General features: G+C 42.7%; 1 protein-coding gene across 1 annotated transcript; it reads right to left on the bottom strand.

Moving 5' to 3' along the window:
* Window positions 1-6169: 6169 nt before the first annotated feature.
* LOC149456261 (ankyrin repeat and SOCS box protein 12-like) lies at window positions 6170-15556 on the bottom strand. The gene is made up of 3 exons (XM_089685187.1): window positions 15428-15556; window positions 9860-10689; window positions 6170-6509 (listed from the first exon to the last, which is right to left on the bottom strand). The coding sequence occupies exons 2-3, from the start codon at window positions 10671-10673 to the stop codon at window positions 6376-6378; spliced, it is 948 nt and encodes a 315-aa protein (XP_089541313.1). The 5' UTR covers window positions 10674-10689; window positions 15428-15556; the 3' UTR covers window positions 6170-6375.
* Window positions 15557-25361: the final 9805 nt, after the last annotated feature.

Below are 25361 nucleotides of genomic sequence, written 5' to 3'. Positions count from 1 at the left end.
TACAGGGATATGGGCTATGATTTTTTTTTTTTACGAGTACACACACACGGATTGAACTGGATGGACTGCTGTCTTTATTCAACCATACCAACTATGTAACTCAGACTCAGTCTTGCACAATTGTACAGGGCTCTCCCCTGTACTGAAAATGTTTACTCTGATAACACCTCACAGTATGAGCTTCTCACAGTGTGCATTAAAAGGTGCAGCGAGTCAGAGAAAGACCAACTAAATTCTTGGCTGGAGAACATCCACCATCTCTTTCCTCCTTAGCCTTACTGCCCTGGCCAACCCCTATCATTTATTGGATTTTAGTTCTTGTAGACATTTAGCATCAAATGTTGGCATTACCACACTCCCTGTTTTCAGGTAGCTATGTACAGCAGCCTGACAGCCCCTCACACCAGCCATGATCTGCCTGCAATGCACAGAGAGGAATCATAATGAAAATAGAGAGGTTTTATTTAGAATTTTTATTACTTTCTTTTTTCCTTTCATTTTCTTTCCTGTACTTTCTCTTGTTCTACTAAGTCCTAGTGGGTACAATGCTGCAGAATTTTGGTGCCCCAAGTTATTGATGTTCTTTTTGAATTTAAGTCTGATTGTTGATACAATTGGAGACCCAGACTATGCTCTGCTTACTCTACGGAATGCTCCCCTTTGTGGGAATAGTTGTGAATATTTTATTTTATTATAGTTGAAATCACCTCAGTAAGAATTAAAGTATATCTATGGTCAAAATGTAAAATCATTAATTAATTTCCACCTTGTGTATCAATTATTTCTAGTCTACTCCTATTAATTTAAACTTTTCTCCAATTTGTAAACTTACTTTGTGAAGATACCCACACATTTACTTCCTTGAATTCTGTAACACGTATTCACTATGCTCTGTGAGTAGGCACTTAGAACTCACAGAGCCTGCCTTCTGAACTACAGACGTTGTGAGGGGAGGAGTTTCAAAAGTTGGAGTCAATACAAGAAGCACTGCTTGCAGGCAGCAAGGTACTGTGGGATATGTAGTCCTTAGAAAATTAAAGTAAACAACAGAGGAGAAGCTGTAAAGTGGGGGTCGGCAATCTGTCAATCATGATCTACCGGTTGACCCCAGGCAGGTGACAGGTAGATCACAATCTTGTCCCTGTCTTGCCAACCCCCAACTGGCAGAGCTGTGCAGCAAAGCGGAGACATGCCATAGCCAATCCTAACCAGCAAAGGCATTCCCTGCCCCACAGCAGACCTTTTGCTTATGTGCAGGTGCAGGGCAGGGACTGCCTTTGTCGCCTATGATAGCTGCAGGATAGCTCGGCAGGTTTGGGCTCTTGGCCGAAAACTGCCAAACTCCTCCAAGAAGTGTACTATGCTTATCCCAGCCTGCCCTCCTCTTCAGTTCATCCAGGCACTTGTGGATGACATCATGTGGAATGGAAGAGAGAGGAGGGCTGGTTGGGATCAGCACTAGAACAGTTAACACAAAACAATGTGCTGCTCTGAAACCACCTCTGTGCCCTTCTGAGGCCCCAGTGGTGTTCCTTCCTGACCCCCCCCCATTGTATGCATTCCTGACCCCCCTCAGTGGTGTACCCTCCTGACCCCCCCAGTGGTGTACCCTCTTGAACCCCCAGTGATGTACCCTCCTGACCCCCTCCTGTGGTGTACCCTCTCAACCCCCCCAGTGGTGTAGCCTCCTGACCCCCCCAGTATTATACCCTCTTGACCCCCTCAAGCGGTGTACCTTCCTGACAAACGAGCGATGTGCCCTCCTGACCCCTCTGTACCATGTCACCCTGGCTCCCTGTACCATGCCCTCCTGACCCCCCTGTGCAATGCCCTGCTGACCCCCTGTCCTGCTCACCCCTGTCCATTGCCCTACATTTCCCTGTACAGTGCTCTTCATGCTATTAACCTCTGTACACTGCCATACTTACTACTAACCTCTGTACAATGCCCTACATACCACTGACCTCTGTACACTGCCCTACTTACTACTGACCTCGGTACACAGCCCTACATACTACTGACCTCTGTACACTACCCTACATACTACTGACCTCTGTACACTACCCTACTTACTACTGCCCTCGGTACATTGCCTTGCATACTACTGATCTCTGTACATTGCTCTACCTACTACTGTCCTCTGTACAAAAGACCTACATACCACTGACCCCTGTACACTGCCATACATCCTGCTGACCTCTGTAAACTGCCGTTCACACTACTGACTCTTCTACACTGCCCTACACAATACTGACTTCTGTACACTGCCATACATACTACTTACAGTGGTCAGAACTCAGAGAAGACAGCCAGGCTAGAAAGGCCTAAAACTAATTGAGCAAGTCAGCCTGCAGTTCCAGTGGTTCTGCCTTCATGATGGACTCCTGTATCAGGCTTGTGGGGGTCACTGAAGCAAATTTTTAAGGTTATAATATAACAGTGATATTAGTTTTATTATATTTTTCTAAGTTTTCACTGTGCCATCCTTGTCCTTAATTTTTATTGAAGGCTTGTTCCTTAAAAAAATGATGGTGCCAAACCTAGTGATCTTTGATCTCTACCATGTTGTCCAGGTAGATCTCTACCTCTCAAAGGTTGCCTACCCCTGCATATAGGGAATCCAGCAGGTTGTGGAAAGATGACCAGTAGACAGGTAGAACTCACTACATAAAAGGAGATTTTTCAAGTAAGCATTTTATAGACTGTCAAAAATAATTGTTTGTATTGTTATTAACAGTGCTGATGTTATAAAATGTAAGGGTATGCTATAGCCATAGAACTCTTTTAAATTCAACTCTAAATAGAAAAAACCCCAACTCTAGCCCCCTAACCTAATCAAACATAGAAACCCTCCATCCAGATTTTTACTTGCCTTATGATAACAGGGGTGGCCTCTTCTGATGTTCACTTCCCAAAATTTGGTGCTGGACATGCTTGCACAGTGACTTCTCATATACTTGAAAGGATATCGTAGCCATAATGGATTGAGAAATTGTTCAGTGACCGTGTGAAGCTTCCAGTGGATATAAGTTATCGGAGTAAGTTATCATTTAAAGGATAACTATACTTTAAGATTCCAGTATATGTTTTAGGAGAACATATTTGTATGGCATGTTTAACCCGTACACACAAGGATTAGCAACCCATTTGGCCAAACCATCTATGGCCACTTTTACAGACATATCTCAAATTACTGACATGATTAATGCAAGAAACAAAAATACACAATTTGGCATGCATTTTCTACCTTTATTTTTCCTTAACTAATAAATTTAATATTATATTACCTGCAACTGGGGTTAATCACTCACATGTGATTTTTGTATGAACAATTACATTCGAATGGCCGCAATTAGCTGCGGGAGCCGTCAGTCTCCCATTGCTTTCAGTGGGGCTGCCTCTTGCAGCTAAATGCTGGAATGCCTGCTGGGTTTCTGTAATCAGAGTGAAGGTACATTCACTAGCTTTTCCTTACATCAGGGTCCTCATCCGAGTGCCCCTTTACATCAGGTGTCACCATCAGAGTGCCCCTTACATTAGGAGTCCCCATCAGAGTGCCCCATTACATCAAGTGCCTCTATCAGAGTGACCCTTACATCAACTGTCCCCATCAGAGTGCCCCATTACATCAATTGCTCCCATCAGAGTGTCTCTTACATCAGATGCCCCCATCAGAGTGCCCCCTTATGCCAAATGCTCCATTAGAGTTCCATCTTATATCATCCATCAGAGTGACCCGTACATCAAATGTCTCCATCAAAGTCCCCCTTAGATCAAATGTCTCCCTGCCTCATGGATCAGAGGATGTACTCTTAGAGACTTGGGTGGGTGGGGCACAACTAAAATTTAAGGGGGGCGTAGCCCTCCCCAGCACCTCCCTAGATCCAGGCCTGCCTTAGCCCCTGACTGTATCTGTCGATATGCACATAGCAGGACTTACACTGTACTCTGTCACTCTGTGTATACACATGTGGCAGGATCTTTTTATTTGGATATTAGGTTTATGCAAGACTCTCACTCTGCCGACTGGGTGCAGTTTATACCGTATGTATGTTTTTAACCATGTTTCTTTAAGCCACACCCAATATTCAGCGTGATTTAATCACAGAGATTTTCACAACTGCACTGAGTGTGCCGCATATTTTCTTCATCATTCATTCTTAGGTTGCAAACAGGAAAATATGTGATTCTTTTATATCCTTAGCACTAGTTTTGCTTTTAAAGGTACAATTTGGTAGAAATAATGTCCCTAAAAAGTAGCTTTGTTGCCAGGTCAGAGACTCTGAAAGTATTGGTGCTAAAGACAGCCAGACAACTAGCATTTTGAAAAGGAGGTCAGCAATGACAACTCACATATTTTTCTTGGGACAAGTTTTCTTCAAATTTGAATTTAAAAAATACAAACGCTAAAACGTATCAAATTAGGTTGACTGCCAGCCAGTATGTGGCAGCTATAAAATGAATGGGCCATTTCACACTTTGTTATTTGGTTAATGTGACTTTTCTAAAGATACAACCAAGATCTAAGACTGAAGTATGCTTCAAAGCAGGGGGGTCCAACCATTTGACTTTCCTCGGCCACATTGGAAGAAGAGGAATTGTCTTGGGTCACACATAAAATATCCTAACAATAAGGATTGCTGATGATTAGAAAAAGTTGGGCAGATCACAAGTTAACAATCATTGATATAGAAAATGCACCTATAAAACTTAAAAATATGTTTTATTATAAAAGTAAAAGAGGGCTACATAAAGCTAGTGCAATATTTGACAGTTTTTGATAAACCTAAAGCATCAATATCTGGTTTGATGGATGTAGTAGTAATTCTCAAAGAATTCTCAAAGTACTCATTAGATATTTTGATTCTAATTTTGCCCTTCATGTGCTTCATCCTTGAAAATAGTTGCTCACAAATTTAGGTGCTGCCGAAAACTGATGAGATGAATAATGTGTGATTGTGGAGAGTGGGTATTTTACTTTGGAAAAAAAGTCCAGTAAAGAGACATTGTCAATTTGTTCTTCAGCAGCATGTGTTCACTAAGTGTAAACGCATTTTACAAAAATTTCCCCCTCACAAAAAATTAACATTTTTAGGTAAGTTTACAATTTTGTGGGGGTTTTTGGAATTTTTATTTTACAAAAAATTCCAAAAGAAATCAACATTTTAAGAAAGTTTATGATTTCGCGTTGGCCCACCCTCATAATTGTCTTGGACCGTATGCGGCCCATGGGCTGCAGGTTGGACACCCCTGGTTTAAAGTGATCCTGTACTTTGCCAATACAGGAAAAAGCAGTAGGATTATCTGACTTCTTCCTTTAAAAGTCTCTCATACTTCAGCTACTGGAAGTAAGGAGAGATACCTGGAGCTTCCAGGATGCATATGACTCACTTCTTTTTCCACCAAGTAGCGGTTGGCCGCTCAGAACCCCAGCACTCACACGGAGGTGGCAATAGCATCCTTAGCCTTTTGTAAACACCAAGATTCAGCTTTAGACACACTCTAGATTGTGTTAAAGTGATATCAAAAGGTTCAGTGTTTTTTTTTTTTTTTTAATAAAAAACATGTTATACTTATCTGCTCTGTGCATTGGTTTTGCACAGAGCAGCCTCGATCTTCTTCTTTTGGGGCGCTCCTGGCTCCTTTGCAATGACCAGTGTCCCCAATAGCAAGCCGCTGGGAGAACTGGTGCGTGCTTTCTCCTGAGCCCCGCTCTATGCGTCCATAATACACACAGAGCAGTGGATCATCCCACCCCTGCTCTCTCTTCATTGACTGACTAACTTTGATGGACAGCAGTGGGAGCCAATGGTTCTAGCTGCTGTGTTTTAGCCAATGAGGAGAGATAATTACGGGACAGCCAAAGCTCCAGTACACATTGCTGGATCCAGAGGGGGCTCAGGTGAGTGGAGGAAGCAGCACACAGAAGGTTTTTTTACCTTCATGTATAGAATGAATGAAGGTTACAAAAAATGGAGGCTTTGCAACCACTTTAATGAACATCAGTATGATGTCAATCTCGAGTGCAGAAAAGATTTCACACTTTCTCAATCCCCATTCTTTACTGCTTAAACTTTTTTTTTTATCATTGGAGTAGTATTTAATTGCACACAATTTAGAATATGTAAAACACAATTTCAAGACTGTTCAAGGCAATGGACAGCTCTGCTCCTTAGGAGATAGTAAATTTTAATGGGTTGTTAAGTATTTCTTTTATTATGTCCACCTTCTGTATAAACATGTCCAACCAAACCACACAGTTTAGAATGCTAATTATGCAGTTCCATGTTTAAATTCTCTGTTTAGTTACAAATTATGATCCGCTGACGCTGCAAGTCTAATGTTTCTTATTGTTTCTGCCATTACGGTATTCCATCATGTCTGGTGAAATAGATATTTGATCATAGCTTGAGGAATCCCCAGTTGGTCAAGAAGATGCGTTTTTCTTGCTTGTCTCAGCAACTTCAGAATGTTCAAGCGACACTGTGACATCAAAGACTTTGGGTGCACTGTAAAGAGATTGCAAAAAGGCAAATATGTGATTCTTTTATATCCTTAGCACTAGTTTTGCTTTTAAAGGTACAATTTGGTAGAAATAATGTCCCTAAAAAGTAGCTTTGTTGCCAGTTTGGTATTCCAGGAACACTATCCTTCCTTCAGTTTAAGTGTGTTGTTCCCTCTAGGTTACAGGGCCCATGTCATCATGCTGAGTCATTCTGCTCAGTTCTTGTCATCTCCCAAGCTCCAAAGCCCTTAAATTCACATCTCTGCATCCCCTTCCACTACACTGCTCCCCAAACCCCCTTCCTACTGACGGTTCTGCTATTGTCTTGCACTGAACATGTGCCCAACTGACAAGTGTGGTCCACTTAACATGGGTACCCAATATCTTTCATTGTTTCTCAACCTTTCTCCAGTCAAGGCACCCTTTAAAATGATGCACAATTTTACCACACCCCTAAAAGTTATACATATTGGAGCAACATGTACACAGGTAGGACACCCAATATTAGAGATTATTTATTCTTGCAGAAAAAATACACTTTTGCACAGTGGTACAGACTAGTATTTCAGCATTTGTTCGCCCTCATTTTCTCTCCACCACCAAGCTAATGTCAGCCCACAGAAGGGCGGGGGGGGGGGGGGGGGGGTTAAACAAGGATGCTGTGCAAGTGCCAGACATCCTCCTTATCAACCGATGACTTCAGCAGTTGTTAGGATGCTGGCAGCTAGCCAACACAGTGCCCATGATTGCAATGGTGCACAATGAAAACCTATAGCCTATAGCCAAAAGGCAGGCTTGATCCACCCACTGGCAATTTGGGGCAATGTTTAGGTATCTTGTCAAGGTACCCCTGAAGAACTCAGAAGGCACCTTATGGTGTCTAGGCGCCCTGGTTGAAAAAAGGTTTGTCTGGACCACTATTCTGGCACATTGGTGGTCAGGTCTCCTCTCAAAAGCATATAAAAGAGTACAGTAGTGCTTAAATGCACCTTTATCAAAAAACTGCCTATGCAGATAAGGGGCAACTGTAGGTATAAACAACTGTGCAGCTTTGACCAAAGTTGAATAATGCCCTGCTAAAGGGTGTAGGCCATTTATATACCTCAAGAGGACTGACTGCAAAACTCCCAAAGGTTGCGTCTCTCCATCCTGTCCTGTTGCTAGAATGTTGCTAAGACACATCCAGCTATTACTATTCACCTCCACGTAAGCCCTTTCTTTGATTCAAGACACTGCACATGCCATTTTCTCCCTTGATGCAGTAGCTCTGAGCTCAGTGTTTGAGAGATTGCTCCTGTGATAATGGATGACATTGGACTAAGATAGAGCAGTAGCCTTTCTCCCCTCTTCTCATACTGCTTTCTCTTCCTGTCAGCATAGGATAAGTATACAAAAAAAAAATATACATCCCTTTTAATACATTGCACTGCAAATGTAATATGAAGACCCTAATACAGGGTTACATGTGGCTGTGAAGCACTAAAACAGTGCCTACTACTGCAGCAACAACACTGTGAATTGTTTTGTGGCCTAAGGAAGTCTGGAAAATTTCAGGCTTAAATCTGCTTTGTATTTCTAACAGAATTGTTGTGATGAGAGCAGTTAAAGCATACAGTATCTATCTAAAAAATTGATAATTTGACGCTCAACAGTCCATAGGTGGAGTTTACTTTTTTTTTTTGTTTAGGCTTTTTTTTTATTCTCACCTGGTGATCCAGCCAGCAACATCCTGTCTTAGAGTGGCTATACTCACTCCACAGTATCTATGAAGTAGAAGTGTAGCCACCCTTGGACAGTCAACCTATGGCAAAGATAGTGTTGGATTGACTAATGGATTTAGATCGACTTTACATAAGTGACTAACAAATTAAAATCTAACTCCAGCTAACACTGAAGCAGTTTTCCTTTGGAGAAAATGGTTTTAACTATGTGAATAAAAGCTGACCATCGAAAACAAAGAGATTGTCAAAATCACAGGGAACCTTTCACGAAATTAAAAAAACTGTGAAAAGCCTTCAACCAGAGCTGCAAGTGCCTGTGTCAGGGCCATCCTTCAGCAGGAACTAAAATCAGCTACATAATTTATCCCCATATTGATAAATTGTTTTTGCTAAGTAAAAATGAAATCCAGACAATGAAAGGTCTGTGTCACCTCAGTGACTTAGCAGTAGAGTTTTGCAATGGATGCAGCTAGCTACATAATCGAAAAATTCAGTAGCTACTCATGTTATCCAATATTATCCAAGACTTCAAACCAATATCTATGTCTGTGGATTCTAGGCCTAGGCTGTACATTGGGATGACTTCTACTCAACAAAGTTATGATTAAACACTGCCCCTGCTTTGTGTTAAACCCTGCTTGTCATTCAACTGCCCATTATACATTTGGATGGATGATCACGGTTGAATCACAGAGAATGGACTTAGTTCTTTGAACAGAACGGGCTTAATCTCAACTTGAATAAAAATCAAGCACCATCTAAAGCCTGGGCCTAAAGCTGACCAGACACTTGTAGATATTTGAACAAACATTCGTAAGAAAATTCTTAAAAAGTAATTAAAAAATGTTGTCAGCTTTTAATGTTCGATTTTGGCCTGATTGTAATTCCTGGAATGAAAACCATGTCGATTCAAAATTTAAAAATTTCCATCCTGCTCCTTTGGATTTTCTGCTCATTGCGATTGCAAATGAATGTTCATTTTACTTCACTACTGAATAGAAAACTTTCCTAAAATGAAAGCTTTCAAATGAAATTCTACTAGTGTATGGTCAGCCAAACAACTTTACAGGGACACAGGGACTTGTTTGAATGCCCCACGACCAGCCCCAATGGTACATATACATACGTATACAAGGTATACATATATGTTCAACATATACACACCTATATATTTTCAATTATTATTATTTCAATATTTTAAATATGGTGGTATGCATATGATAAATTAAGCACCATTAATGTCCCAGTCTTTCAAATTGGTTCTTTTGTTCTTTTGGATATTGTCTCCAATAGACACCATTCCTGGTTTTCCCAGATCCAGCTCAGTGGGGCTATTTAAGTAAAAGATCACCTATGGATTTACCAAGCCATTGCATAAATTTAAAAAGTTGATATATGACAAATGTCTAAGATGCAGTTCCCTTTACTTTGGGGAGATTTTTTTGCATTTCCTTTTCAGGGCAGAAAGTGAAGGTAACTCTTTCCTGTGACATGTGTCACAAATTTACCTAATATCGGGTTTTAACCCTTCCCCACTTAATCCAAAACTAAAAAGGTATGTTTTGGCTATAAGACTTTCTTATTTCTTACATAGGAAACAATGTTGTGTAAGCACTCAAATGTTAGCAATTACCTCTTTCTCTAGCTAGAAGTTCCATTGCCTCATGATTAGGGAATGACTTAGCAATGTTGAGGTCAGGCAAGTATACATTTGCTCCATAATCAATTAGTAACTTTACAAATGATGTCCTACACCCATGTTTCAGGCATACATCCAGTACAGTTTTAGGTTGTTTTATCCTTTGTAGTACTTTCTCATCAGTACAGTTGTAGTTGGGGTCAGACCCATAAAAAAGAAGAGTTCTAAAGCACTCCAAATGGCCATACACAGCTGAGAGGTATAGTGGTCCTGTAGAAATGGTGTTACTTGCTGCCCAGTCAGGTAATTTGCACTTGACATTAGGATCTGCACCATACTCTAGGAGCTCCCTTAAAATGCTCATGTTGCCTTCCCTGGAAGCTGTCAGTATAGGAGAGCCATTATTATAGACACTTCCGGAAGGGCAAGCCCCAGCTATAAGTAATTCTCTGACACAGTCAAAATGGCCAGAACTGACGGCAGCAAAGAGTGGAGTTTGAGCTTTCACATCCAGTATGTCCACTTCTGCTCCATTGGACAAGAGAATCTTTAGACAATCCAGGGAACCTTTGGAGGCAGCAAGGCGAAGGGGCGTTACTGGAACTCCCCACCCACTACGACTGTTTAGATATTTCTTATATTTTTCATCAGAGAGAAGAAAAGCTAGATATTGTGGGTTATCCATAGCCACTGCCAAATGTAGCTCTCGACTTTCTTCTAATGCCTCTTCATCTTCTTTAGGTTTTAACATGGCAAAAATTTTTGTGATATCCATGACACTCATCTTTAGACATCTGCAGAAAACCATTGTCAGGACAAATGAGCTACAAGATAAAATACAAAAAGAATATTACACACGTTTTCATGGCCCTGCACCATATCAGAAAGGAAAAACAGTGGCTTTGTAGGTAATACAAAGCACACTGCAAGTCATTCACAGAATTTTTAATTTTTAATTTTCAGACTATGAAATGTCCAGTCACAAACTCCAGTTGCCATATTGGGAGAGCCTGTATGTTCATTGGATGCAGTACTACAGCTGGAGTTACAAAGGTTGGGCAAGCACAGGGCTGTAGATATTTTTTTTTCTGAGGGGGGTTCAGCTCGCAGCTGAGCTGCATTTTTACCGTTCCCCCCACCACAAACTTCTCCCCCTTGAAGGAAGGAAGGGGTTGGTGGAAGGAAGGGGTGGGTGGGTGGAAGGATGGAAGGAAGGAAGGAAGGAAGGGGTGGATGGAAGGAAGGGAGGGAGTCGTGGGTGAAAGGAAGGAAGAGAGGGGTGGGTGGATGGAAGGAAGGGGTGGGTGGAAGGAAGGGTGGGTGGGTAGAAGGAAGGAAGGAATGGGTGGATGGAAGGAAGGAAGGGAGGGGTGGGTGCAAGGAAGGGGTGGGTGGAAGGAAGGAAGGGTGGGTGCAAGGAAGGAAGGGGTCGATGGAAAGAAGGGAGGAGTGGGTGGAAGGATGGGGTGGGTGGAAGGGAGGGAGGGAGGGAGGGAGGGGTGGGTGGAAAAAGGGAGGGAGGGGTGGGTGGAAGGAAGGGTGGGTGAAAGGAAGGGAGGGGTGGGTGGAAGGAAGGAAAGAAGGAGTGGATGGAAGGAAGTAAGGGGTGGGTGCAAGGAAGGAAGGGGTGGGTGAAAGGAAGGAAGGGTGGGTGGAAGGAAAGAAGGGGTGGATGGAAAGAAGGGTGAGTGGAAAGAAGGAAGGAGTGAATGGCAGGAAGGAAGGGGTGGATGGAAGGAAGGAAGGGAGGGGTGGGTGAAAGGGAGGTGTGAGTGGAAGGGAGGGAGGGAGAGTGGGTGAAAGGAAGAGAGGAAGAGAGGGGTGGGTGGAAGTGAGGAAGGGAGGGGTGGATGGAAGGAAGGAAGGGAGGGGTGTAAGGAAGGAAGGAAGGATGGGGTGGATGGAAGGAAGGGAGGGGTGGAAGGAAGGGAGGGGTGGAAGGAAGGAAGGGGTGGGTGGAAGGAAGGAAGGAAGGGGTGGATGGAAGGAAGGAAGGAAGGGATGGGTGGAAGGAAGAGAAGGAGGGGAGGGTGGAAGGAAGGGTAGGTGGACGGAAGGGAAGGGTGGGTGGAAGGAAGGAAGGGTTGGTGGAAGGAAGGGAGGGTCTCTTTTCCCCTCTTCTCCTATTGGTGCGGAGGATGGAGGGAAGGGGCTGGGCAGTGAAAAAAACACAGCGGCGATGGGAGGGCCAGAAAGAAAACTGAACCGTAAGTTATGTTCTGTGCAGCGGTGGGGGCGCTGCCAAGCAGCAATTTCTTGTATGGTGTTCAATGAAGCACCTCCTCTCCCTCCCGTGGCTTCCCGCTGCTTTATTGAAAGCCATACAGGAGATCTCTGCTTGTCATTGCCCCCACCGCCACCCCTCCCACACACCCCTAGTCCCGGCACTGCTCGCCACCCCCACCTTATTTCTGCTCGCAGCAAGTGGAAATTTTGAGGGCTGCAGGGATGGTTGGCAACCCCCTGACTCCCCCTTTATCTACACCCCTGGGCAAACATGTATTGTTTAGATAAGCTGGCCACACACCATTTCTAATAACAGATTCCTCCATCCACACAAACAAGGTAGGAGGTATCCCACTCTCTTGAAGATTGTATGAAATTATTAACTTTTGTTGAGCAGGGATGATCACACACTGATTGAAATGTCACTGATTCCTGCTGAACAGGCCAAATTTTGATCAGTGTATGGCCAGTTTTAGGGATAAGGTTTATGTAGTTTTAAAGGAGCATGTTGCTCTCTAACTCATAGAAATTCTGTCTAGCTAGTAGACAAGTAGTAGGCCAAGCTAATATTTCTGACTCTACCAAATAGGGATAGAAATCTGTCTTAAACAGTTTAGATCAAACATAAAAGATGAAGTACTATAAATGGTATAGCAGCCTTTTTCAACCAGGGTGCCTTCTTAATTCTTGAGGGGTGCCTTGGCAAAATGCCTACAAATTGCTTCAAATTGCCCAAAAATTTTTCAACAAGCTGGCAAGTGGATCAAACATGACATTTTTTGTTACGCAAAGCCACAGGTTTTTATCATGTAGCATTACAACCTTGGGCAGTATGCAGGCCAGCTGCTGGCATTCTAACAACCAATGATGTCATAGGTTGATAAGGAGAATATCTGGTGCCTGAGGATGTCCTTGTTTGCCCTTTTCCATCAGCACTAGGGTCACATTAGCTGAATGAGGGAGAGAAACTGAGGGAGAAGAGAAACGCTGGAATACTAGCCAGTACCAGTGTGAAAAAGTGTTTTTTCTCTGTAAAATAAATCAGTTACAACATTGGGTGTCCTACATGTGCTGATGCCACTGCATTATGTAATGCTATTATATTTGTTTTTTATATTTCAGAATGGGGTGTCTCAAGATTGTGCGGAATTTTAAAGGGTGCCTTGACTGAAACAAGATTTAGAAACAGTGGTTTAGCATAATATTTGACAGGCATGTTATCTTATTTGCAACTGCATCAGGGTTTATCCTTAATTTACATAGATTTTCCTGTTAAATAACAAACAAAGGGAAAGGGGAAATCCCCACACAGTATGTTTTAGGATTGGGATCATGGTACTTTGGGTGTCAGCTTGGTAATCAAAATAATGAGATGGGGAATGGCATAGATTTGGAATTGGGTTAAGAGAAGGAAAAAGAGGGGAAGGAGAGGGAAAAAGGGGCTAGGGAAAGGCAGCCAGGAAAATAGCATTTTGACAAAGGATGTCAGCAGTAGTATCCTCCATATATGGTCAAATTTTCTAATTGATTTTCCCAAGATCAAGCCCAAGTAAGATAAGATGTCCCTATACTTTATGTGTATGACTGCTGACTTTAACCAAAATGTAAAAAGATTTCAGCTGGCGTTCCACTTAAAGTATGGAAAGGTTAGAGCCTCTGTCAGGTTTTTAATGCTATACATCATGTGTCCTGCTGAACAGATTTCCATTCTTGTTGTTTGGTTAAGCCAGAAAATGAAAGGAAATCTCTTCAAAAAGAATACTAAAAAAACTGAAAGGACTTTTAGAAGAGTGAAGAAGGGTGAAACCTATTTCAAATGTATCTTTCTTACTGTGTCACCATGGGGAGATTTTCTCTCACTTCCTGTCCTATGGAAATGCCACATGACCCTGCACCCCTGATTCTTTATTACCTAGTGTCTTGGTCTTCCAGACTTGTCTATGCACACTCCCACCCCCTCCACGTTACTAGTGGTCTGTCATTGTTATGGGTGGCCCCAACAAGAAGGCACATTGGACTAGGAGGGGTCAGTGCCACCATCCAGATATGACCCCTGAAACCCAGTGTTTAAATGTCTATCAGCTCATTCCTGCAGCCACCCTTGACATTGATGTGTCTGTAGTAAGATGGATGGGGTGAGAGGGCACAGAGATAGATCCAAAAGACCAAAAAACTGAGTGGTAGTTGTGTACCAGGTTTCAAGACTATGAGGACATTGTATAAAGATTACATGCAGTATTAGACACCTGATAGCACTTGCTATTCATTGTAAGTAGGTTTTTAAAAAGTCTATATCAACATTTTCAAAATCTGGCTGGAATGGTCATAATTCTGTATATGCTCAGCAGTTTGAGCTGTGAAATTACCCCCTAACTGGTTCATCTTTGGCTTTCCCCAGATGATTGCACCTTCATTTTTATTAACCAGTCTTTCCATAGATTTGCCTTTCTTGGGTCAGACCTTCTAACTATCATGTCTATTGGCACCTTTAGTTCCCTACTGTATATATTATGTAAAGACTTGTCAGACTTTGCAGCATGAGAAATTGAAAGTGGACTGTTTAGATAATAGCATGATCTAAATTATGGATTTAGAAGTAGCAGCTAACATTCATTTCCATCTATCACAAATTCATGATTAGCTGGCAGCAGCATACAAATTCCCATGTAGTAAAGCTCAAATATAAATCAAACTGCAAGAGTTTATGAACTTATAAGATTTATTTACTTTATCATGAAGGTATGCTTGATGGTTTTCAGCAAGCATGGGTAGCTGTTAATTTTGTAAGGTACTACAGGTCCCAGTATATCCTGGCCAAATTAGGGTCATGATGAGACTTGTAGTTCCTCAGACTTATGAAACCCCTTTGTTAGCTTGTTTATGAAATCACAGCTATAGTTCTACTTATATCACTGTAAGATCTTTTTTTTAAAACACGCATATCATACAGGCTGTTTGTTTTGAATGTAATGCTAGGTTTGGCATCATTATAACTACCATGAGATGTGGTATTTTTCATATTTATTGCAGTGAAAATCCATTCACAGCCCTTATTGGATAACACTGGATACAAAGATGCATTTAAAAAAAATTAAAAACTTTTCGTTCATCAGACTTTAATAATATTTGCATTAGAACGTACATATGGAATGAAGTGCAGCACATTAATTAGTCAGTATAATTTCAGTACAAAATTGAATAGTATTCAATTAAGAGCTAAGACATCACATAATACATACTACAACATAACTAAAATAATGGTTACATGCCTCGGACAAATAAATATAAAGATATAGAACAAAAAATATAGAAAAATAAAATCTGGGCAAATCTTACCTGTATGATGTACTTTATGTAGGTTTTTCATGTGCAGGTCTGATGTGTCATCTTTACATCCTTGTCATATACACAAATGGTGGACTCCAACAAGTGAAGAATTGTAACTGAGTGTGATTAAACTCTTCCAACAAATGGATAAGGAACAGAGCTCCTGCTAAAAATAATACTGGAGAGGCCGTGCTTGCTATGTCCATTCTTGGGCTGTTGACCTCACTGGATGGGTAAATATAGAGAGGTGTCTGGCAGGTGCTCTTGTCTGTTTTAGTCTGAATGGTAGGATGGGGTGTATTGACATTTTTCTAAACAGCTGTAACAACCCAACCCAGCTACTGTACATATAGATAAATCCAAAATCATTATATTCTGTATTGTAATATATTGTATACATAGCTCCCAGCCAGCCCTCAGTTAGGTGGACTATCCCTCTTTCTTTCTCAGCAGTCCCTCTTTTTAGCTGGATATATAGAATTCTTTGAAAAAAAAATAAACTTTGGGAAAAATCCAAAATAACATATATGGTACAGTCTGTCACTAGCATTATTACAGCAGTCTTTGTTTTTCTGAGTCTTCCTGTAACTTAGTTGCTTTTCCTGTTCATACTGAGAGTAAGGCTGGCCATGAGTCCAGTGTCTAAAACCTAGGGTGAACATACAAAACTGCATTCCCCCTCAAGTTGTACTGTATGAGCATTATGTGCCAGAAAAAGTATCCCCCTAAAAATTTAGCATTAATCTGCATGCTTTCCTCCTAAGCATAAATTCCCCTTCCTCTCAGTTCAAATCTGCCCCTCTGCTGAAATCCCCCCTACCAGCACAAACTTTTGCCCCCAATCCCCACAGTGCCCAGGGCAGCTGCCCCTCCTACCCACCCCTTGTTTTGGCACCGCATGAGTCTTAGTTTTTTTGTTCGACCAGCAGGTTTAACGAAAGAAAATGACTTGATTCCCCCATCCACACATTCAAGGTCGATGGGGGAATTCCTCCCACTAAGCTATTGTACTCTAACAGAGGGGAGATTTCCCAACCATCAGAATACACTGATCAGCACCACCGGATATGCTGTAGATCGACTTGTGTACAACCAAGCCTGTCCATACATGGATTGAAATTCAGCCAAATTTCAATTCATGTATGGCTGGCTTAAGTCTGTTATTTTTCAATTTCCTTTAACAGACCCTCAAAAGGAATTTAAAAAAAACTGTTGCTGTAACTGCTGAAAAAGTGTTGGACATAGGCTCTGTTAGTTATTTATGTAAAGCCCATCTAAATCTAGAAGTCTGTCTAACAACCTATCCACAGGTTGACAATGCTGCTGTCCAAGGGTGGCTACCTTGCTCCTCCAAAAGATACAGTGGAGAACTGTTTGTAGCCACTAAGACAGGAAGTGTGTTACTGGCCAGGATGACAGGTGAGAATAAAAGGAAAAAAGCCTAACACAGAAAACAAATGCAATCACCACATCTAAGGATTGGTAAGCAGCAATATATTACATTTCTGTTCTTGGGTTTAGATATACATTATCAAAAGTGTCAGACCTCATTCAGATGTAGACATGAATTCCTGTGGGAGACTCAGCTGGGTTTATGAAAACAACTGCAGGCGGACAGCCCTATACAAATCAATGAAAGGTTGACAGCACCCACAGCCATTCACGTGTAATGGGACATGCAGCATTTACTTGTGGATGATCAGCCCCGGATGTGAACAGTTTGAGGCCTTTCACTACATTAAACCCTTCCTTTACACCCCACTACCATCCAATCCACTGGATGGGTGGGGAGTAGATCTCCATTTGCCTGGTTTTAGTGGATCATATTAGATGTTAACACATGTCTGTTTACACCCACTGCTCCATCGAGGAGAATGGAGGTTGCACCTGATAACTGGACAGGTGGACCAGATCAGATTATTCATGTGAAAGAAGCCTTAATACTTCATGTTCTGTATAAATTGGGGTGTGGCAGGGGCATGTCCTGTACCTACGTACTTTTAAAAAAAGGTGTACCACTTCTACCATCTCAGAAAAATGGGAAATATATTTATATATGTGTAGCACCCAGGGCTGCTTTTAGAAACCATGGGGCCCCGTACAGCCAACCTGACAGGGCTCCCCCCCCCCCCCGAAAAAAAACAAAAACAAAACAGTTTACTACGCTTTAGTTATGAATGAACAGAGTGAGTGATTGACACTGATCATTCATGGTATTCATTCAGGAAAGGGGATGGTAAATGTGACGTTTACTGGACCCTTCCCCCACTCTCCATTCTGAAGGATCCTAATGTGTGCTTGCAGCTGCTGGTGGGAATGAGAGGAGAGAAGCCGGCAGCACTGCGGGGGTGATGGCACAGGAGGGGGGGGGGGGGCTGGGCAGCAAGGGGAAGGTACAGGGAGAGTGATGTGTGCGGTGGGGGAGGGGGCAATTACTGGAACGGATTCTCTGTATGACTCTCCCTGCAGCAGTGGGAGGCACAGGAGAAGAAGCCAGCTTTCAGCTGCTGTAGAGAGAGCCATACAGGGGATCGGTTCCAGTAATTGTCCCCCCCCCCCTGCCATGCTGATCACCCTCCTGGCCCACATCCAATTCACCCATCTACCTGGGCCCCCCTGCTGGCCTGGGTCCTGCACAGGGGGACTAGTGGTACCCCCTTAACCACTGCCCTGGTAGCACCCTCCTAGCGTATGATGTTAGGTAAATTTAGTTTTTTTGCCCCCTCTGTAATCAAGGGAGCAGGTATCTTTGTTATACAGGCTATGTAGAATAGGTAGGAAAAGGGGGCATTCAACATTCTTAGGAATACTTCTAATTAGCCTTATCTTCCATGTTAAAGAGTAAGAGTCCACTTTTGTTGAGAATAAACAATCTTCATTTGCGATCAATGTATGTTTTAACTCCTTCCTGCCACCACCTCCAGGCTCTATAAGAGAATATAAATCCTGGGGGATGGAGGAGGACATCCTGATAATGTGACCGCTGTGATTGGCTGTCATAGTGGTCACATTATTGGAAGCTCCCAATGACAAATATGCAACACATATTGCATGCATATGCAGCTTTCCATTACATTTTAGTTTCTGTGCTCAGTTCATTTACTGATTGCATGTTAACCTGACTGATTACATGTTGATCCTGAGTAGCAATTATTAGTTCATTATGATCAGCTGATGCACTCTCAGTGTTTTAATGAGGAAAGCTGCAGGGTCTGCATCACTTAAGCCTTTTTGAGTTTCTTAAACTTACATTTCTGTTACAGGTGGTGCCTTAAATTTGACTTGTATCATATTGCAGACTTCTGAGAAACTCAGTGAGACAATGAGACAAGCAGGAAATTACTGTTCTGGTGCAGTCATGTGATTCATCAACTCCATTTCCCCCGTGTCAGAGAGCGGCTGCTGCAGGGGAGAAGGAGTGCTGACAATAGAGGGTCAATAGCAGTGGTCTCCAAACTACAGCCTGGGGCCGAATGCGCTTGCCCTTATCCGGCCCTTGGGCAACTTTTTCCCCCATTCATACAAGTCACTATTCTTCCCATTGACACCAACAAAGGGACTCTGTTCCTCCCATTCACACCAGCAATTGGACACTATTCCTCTCACTGAAGCCAACCATGGGGCACTATTTCCCCCACTGACACCAAGAATAGGGTGCTATTCCTTCCCTAATGCTAAAGATGCATTGTTTACTCCCAATGAAGCAGGACAATTTCTACTCCCAATGGCCACAGTCTGCCCCCCCCCCCCCCTAAAGTCTGAAAGCCAGTAAACTGGCCCTTTGTTTAGAAAGTTTGGAGACCCCTGGTCAATGGAAATCAGCAGGTGACATCAGCACTCTGGGAATTCCTAGCCGTTGTCAAGCGCTTCCTTACACAAGAGGGCTGCAGCTGCTGGATCATGTGACTGCACAGGAATGTGTAAAAAAAGACATTCACATTGATCTTTTATATACAGGTTATGCAGAATAGGTAGCGGAAGGGGGAGCAGCATTTTTAAGAACACTAATACATTACTAAACACCTTGTTTATAGCCATGTAATGTTGTTTTCTTAGTGACCTGATCACAGGTGCATAGTTGTCTAGGGACCCAAAGAAAACAATAGGCTGTATGCAGATCGTTAAAAAAAAGCTCAAATGCCTCAATATGTTGCATTTATGGTGTCCATGAACAAAAGCCCTTTTTGTTCTTGAATGCAGCAATTTACACATGTACGCATGTATACTCAAGTATATACAGGCGCACCTCGGTTTCTGAATGCCTCGGTTTATGAATGAAAATTCATTGAAAACAATGCCTCGGTTTACTAATTTTTTTTGCAATATGAACGGATTAATTGGTTTTCAATTCATTTACAAAATTTTATTTTAATCATGTCCCTGTACAGTACTATGCCTTTAAAGTGCATTTTATAAAGAGTTTTGAACAGATAAGACTTTTTTTCACTTTTTTTCTGACCTCCAGAACGAATTACTTGGTTTTCAATGCATTTACAAATTTTTTTTTAATCATGTCCCTGTACAGTATTCATGCCTTTAAAGTGCACTTTATAAAGAGTTTTGAACGGATAAAAGACTTTTTTGTTTACTTTTTTCTGACCTCCGGAATGGATTAATTGGTTTTCAAAGCATTCCTATGGGAAACCACGTTTTGGTTTATGAATTTTTCGCAATACGACACGTCCCGCAGAAGGAATTAAATTCGTAAACCGAGGTACGCCTGTATGAGCATATATGCATAAACTGGATCACTGGCAGCTAGAAGAGGGAAAAGAAGAATTTTATCTGTGTGCATGCGTACAGATGTTTATGTGCCTGGACGTGTGAATACACAAGGTCTTTATAGAACATACCTGACTCACTTTCTGCTAGTGAAATCCTATGTATATGGCCTCATTCACACAGGTGTACCTATGTGTACACCCCTGAGAACGCCAGCTCTTTGCCAGCTCAGAATGCACAGGTGTTCCGTGCATGCAGTCCTATCCATGTCTACTGGGACATGGTGGCTGCACATACACAGACACTGGTCCCAATGTGACAGCTGTGGGGATGCATGTCCCCAAACATAGACAGTGTGCCTTTGAGGACACACATCTGCACCTGGTCTGTGTCCAGGCAGCTGCTACATCCAAATAGACATGAAAAAAAAACTCCTGTGTATTCTGTGTAGGCAAAGATGACACTTGTTAGGGTTGTACACATAAGTACGCCAGTGTGAACGAGGCCTAAAGATCAGTAAATTATTATGTTCATGTGCAAGAGACCTAAAAGACCTGCTGCATTGGAATCTAAGGCTACGTTCACACTAGCGTTGTGTGCAGGCGGCAGAGAGGCATTTGGGAAGCGTTTTTACTGCTTCCCAAACGCCTCTGTCAATTCTGCACATTGCAGCACATGGTGCTGTTCTAACGGGAGCGTTAACATCGCGTTGTGGCAAAACGGACGCCTCTGGTCGAGTCAGGAGGCGTTGAAACCTCCTATTCTAGGCTATGGTGCTGCTCTGCAAACGCCCGGCCGGCATTTGCGGTGCGGTTGCAGGGCGTTTGCAGAGCAGTAACACCATTTAAACTTCATTATAGGCATTTGTGGGGCGGTTTTAACGCTCGGCAAACGCCTAGCAACCGCCACTAAACCGCGCATGCGGCGTTTGCCGAGCATTAAAAAACGCTCCGCAAACACTGGACCAACGCTTGCCAAACGCTATAGGGGCGTTTGGCGAGCGTTGGTAAAACAGTCAAGTGTGAAGGAGCCCTAAGAGTGTCTTTTTATAGCCCCAAAAGATGGATAAGTGAATAATTTATGCCAGCATTAGCAGCATTAGGCTCCTGGAAACATGGCAGATGATAAGACCTGTCTAGGTACTGGCCTGTCAGACAAGGCACTCTGGCTATACATCTGTTTTATGTAAGCATCAATTGATCCTCTGAAAAAGGAAACAGCTGTTATCTCATTCTGCTTGTCCTGTGACACATTGTGACACTTCTGACTGTTTGACCAGCTCATGGTTTAAAACACATACAAGCTGAGCCGCTAACTGATGAATTTTCTTAAGAACGGCAATTAAAGAATTTCACTTAATCAGTAAAACCAGTTTTCTGAAACTATCCTTTTCATCAAGAATTCTAAAATAATTGCAGTAAACCTTATTAAGAAAATAAAGAATGACTATTTGTTTTAATTAATGTCATTTAAAGTGCAATGATGAGACAAGAAACGAAACGACATAAGAACTTCATAGGGAAAACCTATTCTCCGTTTCTTTTCTCAAGTTAGATAGGAGAACACATAGGATAATAGGGATAAGGTTATGGTCCTCGGTGAGATGTTTTCCTGACCTCTCAGGTCTATTCCAGCCTAAAATGAATGATGATAAAAGGAACAAATTGCACTCAAGGATTTTGGAACTTCATGTAAAATGTTTTCTGTCCCATGCAGTGTGGATGTGCCTGCACTGCATGGGTTAACTGCTTGTTTTGTCCAGGGGGCCCCTGAAAGGATATACTTACCTAGTCGTTCGAACCTCCCAAAAAACGGTGCCCCCCCCATGTCCAGTGGTGGACTGTTCCTGCCATCCTCACGCCCAGAGACGGTCTATGAGTGTGATGCCATCAGGAACAGTCCATTCACAAGACCACCAGCATGCAAGGGGCTGAAGCGGTAGGGACCGGTCTCATGCTCGGAGGATCAGCAGATTAGGTTAGTATATCTCTGCTTTTATCACCTCTAGAGAAAAACGAGCAGTTAGCCCATGCAGTGTGGCTGCATGGTCCAAAATGTTTTTGCCCAGAATTCTACTTTAAAACAAAAAATGTAGTGTATTGCAGCTTCCCAGTAGTCTTTAGGTGTGGTGGCTGCATTCATTTTCATTTTTTCAAGCGGAGAACATTTTCAGCAAATACAGATAATACTTGAAGATCTCGCCAAAAATTCAGTCAATATTTTTCACTGCCTGTGAACTGAAAAAAATGCATAAAGATCTTTGTCTTTCTTTTGTAAACTAGTAGTCCCATCAGGGCCGCTGATAAGGGGTAACCCCAGGCCTCCTGTAGGGGCCCAGACAGCAGCTTCAGGCTTCATGTAGGATCATGTGTACAGGCAGTGCATACATACTGTCCACTTGTGTACATGGCTCCCGGGTGGTGGTAACATTATTCCTGGGCTGAGGGGGCTCCATCAGTTCATCCTGAGGGTTGGGAGACAAGGGGGACTTTTTTTTCTTTTTTGAGCACCTGTGGACTCACACTATCCTGTGCCAGTCCACATTTGAGGAGATGAAGTCCCGGCTCTCTCAGTCCCTGCTGCTGGTATGGCGGAGTGATTTAGCTTGCCTATGTTGCTCTGCACACTGCCTGCCTCCTTCAGCAAGTAAGTGCTGAGGGAATCAGGCAGGAGAAGAGCGCTGGTAGGCTTGGGGCAGCTGGCTGTCCATTTGTGATGTCCCTCTAATCAGCTCAGCAGCCAGCCCAGCACTGCAAAGAGAGGGATCCCGGTAGCAGCAGAAGTCACAGGAAAGGTACAGCAATGAAATGACAGCACATACACAACCTTTCCCCATGCTCTGACCATTGCCTAGCCTATGTTCAATTCTACAGCAGGGAGCAGCCAAATGTGATCATTATCATCATGATGATAGTCACACAGTACAGGTGCTTTGAGTCACAGCACCTGTACTATGATTATCATGATAATGATTGTTCACACTGGTACGATTTGTCATGCGACTTGACTGTTCCAAATCGCATGGCAAGTTGCACCCCATAGCTTGCAATGGAACCGTTCAAATCATCACAACTCATGTCACAGCGACTTTGAAAAAGGTTAGGTAGGCTGTATGGGGCCCCATGATTGCTAACAGCAGCCCTGAGTCCCACGAATGGAACACCAAGGCAGACATGTTTGACATCTAGCCTGTGTGACAACCATGGCTCGCTCCATAGATACAATGGAGAAATGAATGTAGATATGAAGGGGCATGAAATGCCTAAAGTGAAGGATGACCAGATAAAAAAAGCAACAAAACAGTCTGAAAAAGATAACTAATGCAGTCACCACAATTACGGATTGGTAAGATAAAATATATTACATTTTTATTTTGGGGCTTAGATATACTTTAGCTTTACAGTAAATACAAATTCAGTTATATATAATCTTGTTTCTTACAATTACAGAAACCTTTACTTCTATATCTGCAAATCGTATTAATCCTTTAAGTAGCCATATTGCAAACCAAGGCAGCTTTCACACTGATCAGTTTTACTTCCGCTTTTGCGTTAAAAAAAAAGCAGAACAAAAATTCATGACCATTAAATCCTATGGAAATCTTCACACTAGTCAGTGGTGGGTGTGCTGCTTGCTGCATTTTTAGTGCATGTTTGGTCTGGTAAAAAAAAATGCATTCCTCCATTGAAATAATGAAAACCACATAAAAAATGCAACAAAAACGTAACGCACCTGTGTGAAGTGCTCAAGTCCAAGGTCACAGAATCGCAGGTACACAAATATAGGTGCATGTACTGAAAGTCATTGCCTATGTGAATGAGGACCAGAAACCACAGAAAAGAGGCTTTTTTGTTGTGATCTTTGAGACTGAATATCTTCACATTAAAAGCAGCTAGAAAACTGAGTGAAGCTTGTTTTTAACCACTTGACAACCAGCCTATAGCTGAATGACGGAACTAGACAGAACTGGACAACCACACGTTGTCCAGTTCTAGGAGGGCGTCATATGACGTCCTTCCAGAACGCGCCCCCAGCAGTGTGTACCCGGCAATCTCCGTGATCGCTGTGTCCTACGGACACAGCTAAACACGTTATGTGGTAAAAGGCCAATAACAGCGGTCTTTTACCACATGAAAAGCTGTGTCCACTGACACAACAGATCACAGGGTAAATGCAGTTGCTGGTTGTCGGCTGCACTTTGGAAAGTACTGCCGATAACAGGAAATTGTCAGAAAACAGATCGGCACTAATCATCGGGGCACTGATCATCAGTGCCCAGCAGTGCTATCCACCTGTGCCCAGCAGTGCCACCCACCAGTGCCCCCATCAGTGCTGCCCAGCAGTGCAGCCCATCAGTACCCAGCAGTGCCGCCAGTCAGTGCCTCTGATCAGTGCTGCCCATCAGTGCCGGCTATCAGTGCCCATCATTGCTGCATATCAGTGCAGAATCATCAGTGCCCATCAGTGCTGCCTATCCATGCCACCTCATCAGTGCTGCCTAATAATGCCCATCAGTGTTGCCTATCAGTGAAGCCTCATCAATTCAAATCAGTGAAGGAGAAAAATTACCTGTTTGCAAAATTTTATAATAGAAACAAAGAAAAACTCTTTTTTCAAATTTTTTGCTCTTTTTTTGTTTATAGTGCAAAAAAACACCCAGCGGAAAGTAATTTGTGTGAAAAAATGATAAAAAAGTCATATGGGTACAGTGTTGCATGACCGCGCAATTGTAATTCAAAGTGAGACAGCGCTGAAAGCTGAAAATTGGCCTTGGCAGGAAGGGGGTATAAGTGCTCGGTAGGCAAGTGGTTAAGCTCCTTTACTGCTTGTTAACCACTTTCTCACCGTCCTATAGCAGAAATACTGCTACAGGGCGGCAGGGGTGCGCAAAATCACACACACACACACACACACACACACACACTTTTGGGTAGGGGGCGCACACTCTACAAAAGCTTAATTTTTGGGAACTACTCAGAGTGTCGCATTCTGTCCATGATGTAACCACTTTTTTGTGAATCTCTTTTCACAACCCCCCTCTTTTGTATGTATGTTTTTTGGTTACTGGGCAGAAACCATATATTGGGTGATACAGTATATTTATGAACCTCTACCCTCTCTTATTCTTTGTGGCGCACACATCCTACCCGCGCTGCCATTGGTGGCCTCACCTATCAAGGTGATTCCCCGCTGGCACCAAGCAATTGCTGTGTATCACTGA

Source organism: Staurois parvus, unplaced genomic scaffold, assembly GCF_062004578.1.
Source record: "Staurois parvus isolate SC_StPar_1 unplaced genomic scaffold, SC_StPar_1.0 ptg000365l, whole genome shotgun sequence".
Taxonomy (NCBI): Eukaryota; Metazoa; Chordata; class Amphibia; order Anura; family Ranidae; genus Staurois; species Staurois parvus.
This window is presented reverse-complemented; position numbering and strand designations above follow the sequence as displayed.